Source organism: Vicia villosa, unplaced genomic scaffold (assembly GCF_029867415.1).
Source record: "Vicia villosa cultivar HV-30 ecotype Madison, WI unplaced genomic scaffold, Vvil1.0 ctg.000006F_1_1_1, whole genome shotgun sequence".
In the NCBI taxonomy this organism is placed as follows: domain Eukaryota; kingdom Viridiplantae; phylum Streptophyta; class Magnoliopsida; order Fabales; family Fabaceae; genus Vicia; species Vicia villosa.
In genome coordinates this window covers 152,470-165,275 of record NW_026704936.1, presented here as the reverse complement: position 1 = coordinate 165,275, position 12,806 = coordinate 152,470, and the positions used below count along the sequence as shown (strand labels likewise).

General features: G+C 33.6%; 1 protein-coding gene across 2 annotated transcripts; it reads right to left on the bottom strand.

Moving 5' to 3' along the window:
• Positions 1-1,090: 1,090 nt before the first annotated feature.
• Positions 1,091-9,710, bottom strand: LOC131621483 (probable LRR receptor-like serine/threonine-protein kinase At1g06840). 2 transcript variants are annotated; one of them, XM_058892534.1, is made up of 20 exons: positions 9,382-9,710; positions 8,896-9,051; positions 7,545-7,695; positions 7,354-7,425; positions 7,130-7,201; positions 6,803-6,946; positions 6,637-6,708; positions 6,457-6,528; positions 5,402-5,476; positions 5,134-5,202; positions 4,941-5,006; positions 4,756-4,827; positions 4,531-4,617; positions 4,195-4,263; positions 3,551-4,038; positions 3,302-3,463; positions 2,827-3,162; positions 2,489-2,739; positions 1,760-1,894; positions 1,091-1,669 (listed from the first exon to the last, which is right to left on the bottom strand). In XM_058892534.1, exons 2-20 carry the CDS (start codon positions 8,999-9,001, stop codon positions 1,319-1,321), a joined length of 2,850 nt encoding a protein of 949 aa, XP_058748517.1. In that variant the 5' UTR covers positions 9,002-9,051; positions 9,382-9,710; the 3' UTR covers positions 1,091-1,318. The 2 variants fall into 2 exon arrangements, with proteins under 2 accessions (XP_058748517.1, XP_058748518.1); XM_058892535.1 differs by lacking the exon at positions 9,382-9,710 and adding an exon at positions 9,182-9,343.
• Between the last annotated feature and the right edge of the window lie 3,096 nt (positions 9,711-12,806).

The following is a 12,806-nucleotide window of genomic DNA, read 5'->3' as shown; positions in this document are numbered from 1 at the left end:
AGAATAAGGTGTTTTTCAACCACTTAGGAGTAATTCTCTTTATCTACTGCAAAATGCATGAGTGTGTCGTATGTATCAAATATGTATCATTTATATACTATATAGATATTGATAGATTTACTATTGAATAACATAGTATGTGTAGATGTAATTGTAGTTAGGGGTGTTTGTGGTACGGTTTGAGCGGTTTTGACGTAAAAAATTATCTGAACCGCGAGAGAAAAAGTGTGTGGTTCGGTTTGGTTTAGTTGGCTTTTAGAAATAAAACTGAACCAAACCAAACCAATGTGGATTGGGTTAGGTTGGTTTGGTTTTTTACAAAAAATTATCGAATCATACATACACTTATAGATTACAACATAACTTTGTATTTAGTCATTTATGCGTTATCAAATAATAACAAAATTCATCATATTTGGATAACAACTTTCCATTTAATATACAAAAATAAGATTAGATAAAAGTGGAATAAAAAACATAAAATAGTAACATAAGACAATATCAAAAACATTATAATGAAATAGAAAAAAAGAGGAGATGAAAGATTAGAGAATATGAAAAAGAAATAGCTGAAGAGATGAGAGATTAGATAAGAGGAACATTAAAAACGTAATTGAAAAAAAGAACAATATAATAAAAATAATAAGATGAAAAAGAAAGAACTTAAGAGATGAAAAATTAAAAAAGAAGAGGTGATATAGATTTGAAAAAGAAGATGAGAAGAAGGCGTAATACCACTAGGAGAGATTTGAGAAGACTGGAAAAGAAAATCATTCGTAATTGTAAGGCTAAGGCATAATAAGTTTGAGTTTGAGTTGGATATAGGTTAATTGAAGTTCAGGGTTGTAACATAATGCGATTTGGTTCGGTTTGTAAAATATAAACCGCAAACTGAATCGAACCGCACGGTTTATTAAAAAATTGCCCAAACACATCCTAACCATATGCGGTTTTTTGCGGTTTCGGTTTGGTGTGGTTCATTTTTGTGGTTTTCTATTGGGTCGATTTAATGTTGAACACCCCTAGTTGTAGTTGACAAGAGAAGTTGTGATTTTTGTAGCTAGCTTTTTAACGCCAAAATAAAATAAAATTGCACTACATTAACAACTCATTAGTTCATATGATGTGAAAATCAGATATGTTATATACAATAATTCAATCCCATGTTCTTCTATCAGTATATCAGATTGTACAAAAATAACAATACAAAGGGTGAAGATGAAACCTAGTGACAAATCAATAATAGTCTCATTATTCAATTCATATAAGATGGACCATACTATCTAAACCTAATATTTTTCAACTCCTGTGTGTAATTCTATCTTGGCTTGATGCTTGGTATTACTCCACTAACAAGGTCACTACCAGACACATCACCTGATACAAAAGAAGTCCTTATAGCAGATGATGAAGATGGTGTACTCATTGCTTTGCTTGAATCACTCACACTCGTTATAGATTCGGCTTTTCTTGTATCTGATTCTGGCATTACATTCCATATGTTTTCAAGCTCTCTAACCACTTCTGCCATTTTAGGTCGATTATCTGGCTCGTCGTTACAACACTTGAGGGCCAATGTTAAAAATTTCTCTACGTGCTCGGATGGGTAAGACCCCATTCGCTCATCGATGATTGAAAATATTACGCCGGCTTGGTATGAAAGATTGACCTGAAAAAAGGTATTCATAAGCATTTGCGTCAAGCATTCCATTATTTTGATATTACGCCGGATAGAAACGAAGTCAAGTCAGGCAAATACCTCTCTAACAATATTTTTGCCATGTGAGATAGGATGCATTCCGGTCAAAAGTTCAAGAAACACAACCCCAAGACTGTAAACATCACTCTTGTCGGTCAACTTGTGAGTTAAGAAGTACTCCGGATCAAGGTAACCCTGCATATTTAAAATTGAGGGAAGGGGAAAAAAATTAACAAGACATAAATATTCGTTGAAGAAATAAAATCAACCTTCCAACATACACACCCACGCACACTATTTTGGCTGCAGGTTTATCTGATAAACATTTTAATTAAGCGTTTGTAGCAAAAGCACTTATCATAAGTGTTCATGTATATGCTACTTCTTTACCAAAACATAAAATAAATGGTAAATTCTTTGGTACCCATGAGTTTAAGTTGGGTATCAGTACCTTTAGTACAAATTGAATTTTAATTTATTTTAAAATAAAATAAAATATAAAAGTGACGCGGCATTAAATTCTACTATTTGATTGGTTGAAGGTACCAGTACCCAACTAAACTAAAGGGTACCGAAGTGTTCACCAAAATAAATATCAAACTGTTTCCAGATAAATTATAAGTGTTTTCATAAGCTATCCTAGAGAGCTTATGAAAATAAGCTAAAATCAGCTTATAGGCATATCATAATAAGGTTCTTCCATATGCTTCCCCCAAATAGTCTTACAAGTGTTTATGTCAATAGATAAACTCAAATAACTTAAGTTAAATCCAACTATGAAAGTCTTACCGGTGTCCCTTTTACCACTGTAGATACATGACCAGGAACAATGCCTTCCATATCTGGAACTGGGGCAAGTCGTGAAAGTCCAAAATCTGCCACCTTTGCAGCGAGCTTTGAGTCCAATAATATGTTGCTGGCCTTGACATCCCGATGAAATATGGGAGGATCAGCTTCATTGTGTAGATACATGAGACCTTTAGCTGACCCTAGTGCGATCTTCAATCTCGTGATAAAAGTCAGAGGTTCTTTTGAGGTAACTGTGTAGAACAGCATACGATGTTACTAAATCATAAGAAGTTAACATACAATATCGGGAAAATAGAAAACGAGAAATTCAAATGTACCAGAAAGGTGATCCCTTAGTGTTCCATTTGGCATATATTCATAAACCAGCATCTGTTCACCTTCTTCATCACAGTATCCAATCAAAGAGACAAGGTTGCGATGATGTAACCTCGATAGTAGTGATATTTCTGTAAGGAACTCCTTCTCACCTTGCAGTGACCCCTCCTGTGCACGTTTTATGGCAACAACTGTGCCGTCAGAAATTATACCTTTATAAACCTTCCCGTATCCGCCTTGTCCGACTTGAGCAGAGCTGCTAAAATTGTTTGTAGCGGAGGACAATTCTCCGTAAGTGAAGGCCCTCACACCATCAATTTTTATCAAGATTTTAGACACTGTTAATAAATAAGAAGCTATGTTATTCTTGACAACCGATCAAATATCGTCTGTAACAGTAAATTTGTAGCACCACTTTCAGATTTTGATAAGGAACAAAATAACAATACACTTGCTGATTCGTGATAAGGAACTCACCGTGACGCCGTTTGTTGGAAACTGCACGATAATCTTTGAATTTTGTTCTTAATATAAGAAGAGTAACAATCGCAGACAACATCACTGCACATGCAATTGCTCCTAAGACTATGCCGACTATTGCTCCTGTACTTATCCTTGATTTTGAAGAGGTGGCAGTAACTGCAACAATAACGAGCAATATGCATTAACCCAAATAGAGATTTTATTTGAAATTCATAATATTCATGCGTAGTTTATGAGACTTACCATTCTGGTAAATACCCATATTGAAGTTGATCAATTCATAGGGCCCAAACAAATCACTGTCAGGAATATTCCATCCTGTGAACATGCTTTTAATTCGTGCGACCTCGGTACCATTGAAAGTATGAGAACTATTTTGACCAAGATATACAGGAAAAAACTTCAAGTTCATTCGCAGTCGAGGTCCAGCCTCCCACCAAAAAGTAAAGTTTAGCTGACTCGTATTTATAGTGAGACCGGTAGTGAGGTACACCTCAAATTCATTAATAAATGGAAGGAAATCTGAAAACCCAGGACTTTTCAGTCGGTAATCAACAAGCAATGGGGCTGCACAGAAACAATCCAAAGAGTACTCATAAGGTGGTGGGCACGATTGAGCAGGACACGAGCCAATGGTGTTTGTTGGAGTTAGACCATCTGCGCTGTTAACACTTTCAGAATTACAGAGCTGACTCAGGCTGTTATTTGAGCATAGAGGATTCCCTTGAAGCCTGAAAGACAACTATTTTCAGATAGCAACGTGGAAGCTATTTAAGAACTATTGAGTACAAATGCTGAATCTAGTGCTCGATGCTTGATCTTCAGAGAAATACACAAGGCATTTAAATGCTTTTAGTACAAACTGCTTAGAAAGTTAAGAACCTTACAAGACTGTGACATTTGGAGGAAGATCAAGACTGCCTGATACAGTTGTGAATTGATTATTTTCCAACTCCCTGCAAAATTCAAATCACCGGCTATGAAAATCAAAAATGTAAAAGAATTCACTAGCATCTATTCAGAGGGAAGTACAATTGAATTGTATATACTAAGAATAGAAAAAATCCCAAAATATGCCCCAAGGTTCAAATCTACAACATGACATTGACACATGTGGTTACATTCAATTACTTTTGTTTTCTACACATGAAAGAGCACGAACACTCACCATACATATTTAGCTAAGAAAACAAAATTGTGGAACTTATCACTTTAGAGCTTACAAGATAAATTTTTCTGTTCCATTTAATGTCTTATTCTGCCAAATTGTAGAAGGAACACTGCCGTTCAATGAATTGTTTGCAAGAGACCTACCACAGAGAATGATATTAGTAAGAAACCATTTATTTTATAACATGATTGATTAATAAGAAATATAAAAAAGGATCTTGCTAGTTAGTACAAAATTCAATATGTGATGGGAAAAGATAAAGCAAAAGACAACTTACAATTTCTGAAGATTTGGAAGATTAGAAAATGAGGACGGAATGGTTCCAGTAAGTGTGTTGTTTGATAAATCACTGCATGTAACCCCGGCGGACAAAAATCAGGTGGAAAAATTGACATGTGAAATTCAAATAATTAAATGCAAAATCAATAGAGTACAAATTATTTCAATGAAAGAGATTCTTACATGGTTGTGATGTTTTGTGAAAGATCCGAAGGAATTGATTCATTCAACTGATTAGAACTGAGGTCACTGAAATACATACAACAATGCTCAATAAAAATAGTTACACGCAAGTATCTTTTAAAACGCAGCACATCATAATCTTCGCACTTTGCTTAGAACAGTAACCTCTTTTAGTACTGATAACTGAACTTACAGATAAAGAAGGTGTGGTATCCGGCTTAAGTCGGGAATTGGTCCTTGCAAGTTGCAATTCTTAAGGCTCCTGATAATATCAAGAAACCAATAACAACATTTAGATGACTAAACTTGAAATCAAATCCTTCTCCAAACCAAACCGAAAGCTTCAATAAACAACAAATTAAGACTACATGCTATCTTCTCTAAAAGAAATGATGTAGTATCTGGACTCCACTCCCTGTTCTTATAAACTTAAGAGACAAGGGATCACAGAATTCACTTACAACTTCAACAATTTTGACATGTTGCTATAAGTATCTGGAATGCTATTTCCTTCAAAGTTATTATTGTCAAGTTGACTGCAAAAACAAGAAAATCCAAAACAACACTTCAAAATTCTAATTATACTACATTAAATATACAAACAACAAACATTTAAGATCTGTAATATAAACATCAAAAGAGGTTTACTATGAGTGACGTGTTACAATGATCACACAAAGACAAAGTACCGGTCTCTTATTTATAATAAAACATGACCAGAAATTTAATCAGAAAATGAAATCATGATATATAATGAAGTCAGAACAGCAACCAGTATAGAAGATTAAAGAAACGAAAGTAAAAGACAATGAACACGGATGATATTTGTTAATGCAGTTCGGTCAATGGTGCCTACATCTAGGACTATAGAGCAGCTATATTTCGTTTTATTTCTGTGATAAAATTGGTGTTACATTGTTCCAAGCAATATATATAATACTATGGTTCAGTTTACAATTATACCCCTAATCTACATATATATGAGTCATACTCAACAAATGAACTATGGAAACTATTCCTAACATATCAACTATGAGATATCCTCCAGATACCCTAACACTTATTTATTTTAGAGTGAAATCGCAAATTGGTCCTTGACAAAAAGGAGACCTGTTTGGTCCCTGAGAAATGAAAATACCAATCTGGTTGAGAAGCATTTCAAAAGAAGTACTAAAATGCCCATAACAATTATCTTAAAGGGATTAATTTGACACACGTTTGAGATTCGTAAGGAAAAAAATTAGTATTTTTCATTTCTCAAAGATTAAATGGGTCTACATGTTTTTTGTCGGGTACTATTTGAGTATTTACTCTATATTTTACTCCTTAGTGACAGTCTAAATCACAGATGTTTAAATAATGAAACAGATAACAGAGATTAATAATGCCCCGTGGATGAGAAGCAAGATGCCATCAGCAGTATAAAGAATGTGAGCTTTTTTACATTTGAAACGAGAAATTAAAATAGAATTTTACATGCGCAGACACACACATCTCAGAGAATAAGAAACCATACAGTATAAGTAAGCTTGGAAGTTTGGATAGCTCAGGAGGAAGAGATCCTGATAAATTGTTGTTGTCAAGAAGGCTGCAGTTCCAGAGAAACGCCTTGTCAACAAACATATAAGCATGATATATCTAAGGTTCAAATTAAACAAAGAAATATCTTAATGGATATTTCCGCTGACAAACTTACAAGTGAACAAGCTTTGGTAATCGCGAGAGTTCCGGTGGGATTTGCCCGCTAATTGAATTATTGTTCATGTGACTGCACCGTTGGGGGGGAAAATGAAACATTATTTTCTTTCTATTGTTATGGTAATAATTACAATGGTCATGCTTTTCGTCAGAAAGAACCTTACAAGTGCTTTGTCTTGTTCAGGTTCGCAAATGATGCTGGTAGAGATCCTGATATATTATTTTGATCGATTTGTATTCTATCAAGGTTCGGAAGAAAGCCGAGCTCATCTGGAAGTGAACCTGTTAATAGATTTCCATTTAATAGCCTACAAAAAATGAAAAACAAAAAGAAATTAATACGAAAGAAAGTATAATGATATAGCTATTTAGATCAAAACACCACGCCTTATTTAAACAACCATTTTTTTTACCTAGGTGATAAAACCATTGAGCTCTTCAATCATAAATGGTAACTAACATACATGCCAAAAGAAAAAGGGTTGACTTACAAGAGGACTAAAGATTTGATATTGCCAATTTCCTTTGGAATACTCCCAGTTATTTTGTTCCACATGAAGTTCCTTTAGAACACCGAAAAACATGTATCAGAAAATTAGGAAACACTCATATGAGTCAAAACTAGTACATAAGCAAAGTGGCATCAGACAATTGCTAAATCAAAATTGATTCACAATATTTGTTGTTTCAAACATAAATGAAGCTATACTCTTACAATCTTTCCATATAAGCTAAGCTTCCAATTTGTGGTGCCAAATTTCCAGACAAGCTCAAATTCATCAGTTGCCTACAAACAAGAAAAACAAACATAAAAACAGGAGAAGCAGCAGAAAGAAAATGAAAAATTCATCATAAAGAACTGTGAACTATGAAATAGAAATGTCAAGTAGAAGACAAAAAACATACAATTCTTGAACATGTAAATAGCCATCAACTAATGTTTCATTGAAACATAAAACTCCTGTCCAGCGAGATGTACATGGGTCTCCGCGCCTCCAATTGCTCAAATTTCCATTAGGATCAATCAACCTTTCTTTTATGGCTTTTAATGCTTCAACTGCATGCCAATTCAGATAAAATTATCGTAACTTCACAATATCAAATAAAGCCAAACAAAATCAACATTAGATAGTATAAGCAATGCTTTATAGATAGTCTCATAGTATCCAGTTTTTTGCATATATGGTATTTTTACTCGTTCATCTAAAAAGATCTTGTATCAATAAACTATCCTAAAAGCTAAATCTGTTTGGTGAAGACGTGTGAATATTTTTAATATTATTTTTCTAACATGTCCCCACATCCAAAAGGGCTCTCTGTGCTTAAAATGTGGAAAATTATAGGACCGCCTATCTTGTGCTGAAATTCAATTACTTCTAGTGAAGGAGACATGGACCAAACTCGAGAGCACTTGGTCGTAGAAGCTTAGAACCCACCTCATGAATCAACTATTGCAAAAGTTTAAGCTATTAGACAAAGATGTATAAATGGTTTTATGTTAAAAAATTACAGTCATCTAAGGTTTTTTCATACAACTGAATCCCTAAACTAACCAACATTGTAACTAACTAAACGAACATATTTGCAAAAAGCACCACTATACTATTACTATTAGTCTACCATTTCCAAAAAAACTCGAATATCATCAAAGAGAATTTATCAAGAACCAAATATCGGAAAAGCCTAAGTTATAACTTATAAGTATTTATGCATAAACTATTTCTATAACAAAAGATAAAATAAAGTCAAATTCCTTTCATATAAGCTATAAGCTGTTTTCAAGACCGTCTTTGAAGATGTGCAAAACGGGCTACCGCACAGGGCTCAAAAGTTTTCACAGTTAAATCGTGTCTAAATAGTAGCTAAATATTACCCCTATTTATTTTGTCGTGGCTAGCCTACACAAGGCTTCAAATATTTTAGACGGCCTTGGTTGTTTTCATTAGTTAGCTTGGAAGTTTTACGGAAATAAATTGAGAACAACTTAACGACATGTCATAAGTTTTTTCCACAAACTCTTTCAAACAATCTTCAAGAAGTGTTTATTATGATGGTCAATAAGCTTAAAGAAATCAATCCAAACGTGCCAAAAGACATATAAAAAAAAAGTTTAACAATACATCCCTAACATCTCCCTCACACAAGGAGACTTCAGACTTGAGGGATGAATAATAGACAAGTCCAAAATTATTTAAGCACATCCCTAACAGAAGCAAAGTAATCATGAAATGCCAAAAAAGGAGAAAAACAAACATACCTTCTGTAGGGTCAGTGATATTACCCTGTGCAGCAATAAGCACCAAATAGCAGCAAAACCATAAAATGAAAACAATTTGATGCTTGTAACCTTCTGAGAGAAACATCCTTGAAATATATAGAAATCACCACAACACAGCCCTTTAAATATCTCTCCCTGATAACAACAACAACAGCAACAGCAACAAATCAACTTAGAAAACAATCAATGATGTGAATCCAGAAACAACCCTACACAAACACATAACCACAAAACCAACTATATACCAAACAAAATCAGAATTCACCTGAAACAACAGAAGCAAAACTGAAACCAAAATAAATAAATAAAACTCAAACTTAGAAGCTAATAACACAAACCAAGTAAAAACTAACACATGGGGTGTTTGTGTTGGGTTAAGTGATACAAAATAGCAAAAAGACTCAAACTTTGAAGCTAACAGCACAAACGGAATAAAACCAAACACATGGGGTGCTATATTATTACCAAAGAGAGTGAAAGAGGCATAAACGTGGGGAAGATGTGAAAATCAACGAGGTGGGTGTTGTCTTTATGACTGAGTCGCCATAACAAATGTAGGTGGTGGTGTTGTTGATTATAGAAGCCATCACTTTCAATGGTACAGTAGATTAATACCATTTGGATTAAAAAATGGAAGAGGGAAATAAAATTGTATAAAGTAAGAGAGAGTTATTGTTCTTAAATGGGGTTGGTTTCTTTGACTTTATGATAATGAAAAAGGAGAATGAAGTTGATTTGATATAGTGTGGATGAAACAATAAATCAAACAAAATGGAGATAAAAAAAGGCTTTTCAGGGGACAATTTCAGCTCCAACTTCCAACAACTAGTTAAGGAGATAGAGTGTGTGTCTTAATTCCTTTTGTTTTATTCTCCTTCTATTTACTTCTTCGTATATAAAATTTTCTTCATATATTATTCTTTTTTTAGTAATTTAAAAAACTAAAGTATGATATAATATTTCCTTCTTTTCTTTTTATTTTATTTTTTTATAAACAACTATATTAATGTGGGTATAAAGGGAGGGTACTCTACCCTAATACATACAAAGGAGAAAAGTGAGAAAAAAAAACCTTAAAATAATCAACAAATACAGTAGATCGGGTTTAAAAATCAGTCTCTCTCCTGACAAATGATGAATCCTTTTACATTTTGCCTTAAATCATTTCCAAGAGATTTTGCTCTTGTGAAAATTTACCCGCAATCCTGAAGTTAACTCGAAACCGCAAAGAACTTATTTAATGGGCCAAATATTTTCCCAAAGGGGCTTGACAAGAATGACTTTATCGTCCGCAAATTGCAAAAGATCGATTTTCAATTTTTTTGATATTATAAAAGGAGTGAAACTCACTCTAGTGTGAGCATTCCTCTATAAGCCAGCAATACCTTCTGGCTTAATCCACAACTTCATTTAGATTGATGAAAACTTATATGTTGTAGTTTAGTTGTTCTTATTTAGTTTGAGTTTTAGATTGATATTGGTAGTGAATTTATATTTTTTGTGATTCTTTATGCAGCTCTTATCTTGTTCCGTCGAGTTTAGTTTATTATATCTAATTTCGATTGTTTGTTTCACTAACCCCCTTTGAAACATATGTAAAATTATGTTCTATTTGAAACATATCTTACAATAATTAATGTTAGTCTAGCATTCTGCAACTCATCATTCATCTCATGTTCTTTTATAGTTAAAATCTCTCCAATACTTCTTGTTTTCGTTAATTTTTTAAAGCATCAAAATTTATGCTTTCAAGAATGAATTAGTAGAAAATGAAGGGTTGAATAAAGAACTTGAAACACTGAAGAGATTGTAACCATTAAAGAACGTAGTGTAAGTTGTTCTTCAAATATAACACAATTATTCATATAATTATTTTCCTAATCAAATTTGAGAATTTATATGTTCATTTATAGTTTAGTGAAATAAGCAATCCCTATTAGATTTAATAAACTCAATCGTGTTTTACCTGTTGGTTTTATAGAAAAACTAAGGTGAAAGGTGTTATATCTGTCGCTGGAATGTCAAAACTAGGGGAATGGTGTTTTCGCCATTTAAGAATTCCAAAAAGGATCTCCCTGGGGATCGAACCAAATACCTTTACACATTACTTGTAGGTTGTTTTAAAACTGAGAGGTAAAATGGCGCACTTTTCATGATGCCCTTTGTTACCTCGCCTAGGAAACTGAGGTAAAACCTTTTTTTCAACTGAGGTAAAATGCCTTTTTGTTTTAGTGAAAAACTCTATTAGATGCAATGTGGAGTGCAACTTGGCTATCACATATGAGTTTTGTGGCCTAAAGATCTCCCAACCTAAGCTCTGAGAGTAAACTTTTAAGCCATGCAAGCTCTTTTGAGACTGTTTCCATAACATTATATTCAGCTTCAACACTAGATAAAGCAATTATAATTTGTTTCTTGCTTCTCCAAGTATTTAAAGAGAAACCTAAACCTAATGTAACCAAGTTTTCACAATTTTGTAAAAGTAGGGGAAGTTATGGGTCTTACGTTTTGAGAGTCTCTTGTGTTTTTGTAAGTTACCCATGTATCTTTTGATACAGTGAGGTAGACTGATTGTTACTTGATTGTTTGTCAAGTTATTATTCTCAATCTTTTGAAGCTTTTAAGCATAGAGTTTAGTATTGTTCTCAGAAAAAACTTTTAAACAAATCTGAGTTGTTTTGTATTGGAAGTGTAATCTTCTGTTTTGGTTATTGTCACAGGTTGTGACTGGTTTTAACACTTAGGTGATTGGTTGTAGGAACTTAGAGGGGGATCTCAAATTTAGAGGGTTCTAGGAAGAAGTCGCACAAGGTAGTAATTAGGAAGAAGTTTGTAAACTGAGGATGTTTAAACTTTGAACTAATATTATCATTGTGAATTTCCTTCTTGATTTGGTAGCCTCCAGAGTAGGTGACGTTGCACTGAACTGGGTTAATAATTATTTGTGTTATTTATCATTCTACAATTTATTTTTGCGTAAGTTACAGTTTTGATATATTGGTTATGTCAGGCAGCAAATGTCATAAAATTTGTCCTCACATTGTGTTCTGATGTTGGGAATCCATATTAACATGTTTTAAAAGTACCAGAATTTTAATAATGACACAATATCCATAAGTGGATCTCTTATCCGACGGTGATTTGACCCAATCTGCATCTAAATAACCAATGATTTTAGCATCACCCTTATATTCATATAGTGGTCCTCTTCCTAGTTTGATATTTATAAATCTAAAAACTCGAATGACTGCATCCCAATGACTATCATAATGAGCATTCAGAAATTGGTTCACAATGCTCATCGCAAATGTAATATTTGGTCTGGTGATTGTAAGATATTTGAGTCTACCCACAAGTCATGGATATCTTCCCAGTTCTTTAAATGTCTCCCCCTGACCCAGAGGAAGTTTAATATTAAGATCCATAGGAGTGTAAATAGGAAGACAATCAAGCATATTGGTTTCAGTGTAAATGTCTAATGCATAATTGCGTTGGTTGTTTGCAATGCCTAGTGAGGATTTGGAAACTTTAATGCCTAAGAAGTATCTGAGTGGACCTAAGTCTTTTGTCTGAAAATTTTTAAAAAGATGAGTTTTGAGACATTGGATACTCTTTGTATCGTCTCTAGTAATAACAATGTCATCAACATAGACCACAAGAAAGACGCGCAAACCGGTGGAGGAATGAATGAAGAAAACAGAGTGATCTGCTTTACATCTAGTCATATTATATTGTATCAAGGTTGAGCTGAACCAACCAAACCAAGCATGTTGGAACCATTTCATCCTATTAAGAGAAAGACGAATCCAACAAACAAGTCTAGAACTTCCAAGAACATAAAACCTGGAGGATAATCCTTATAAACTTCATCCTCCAATTCTCTGTGTAAA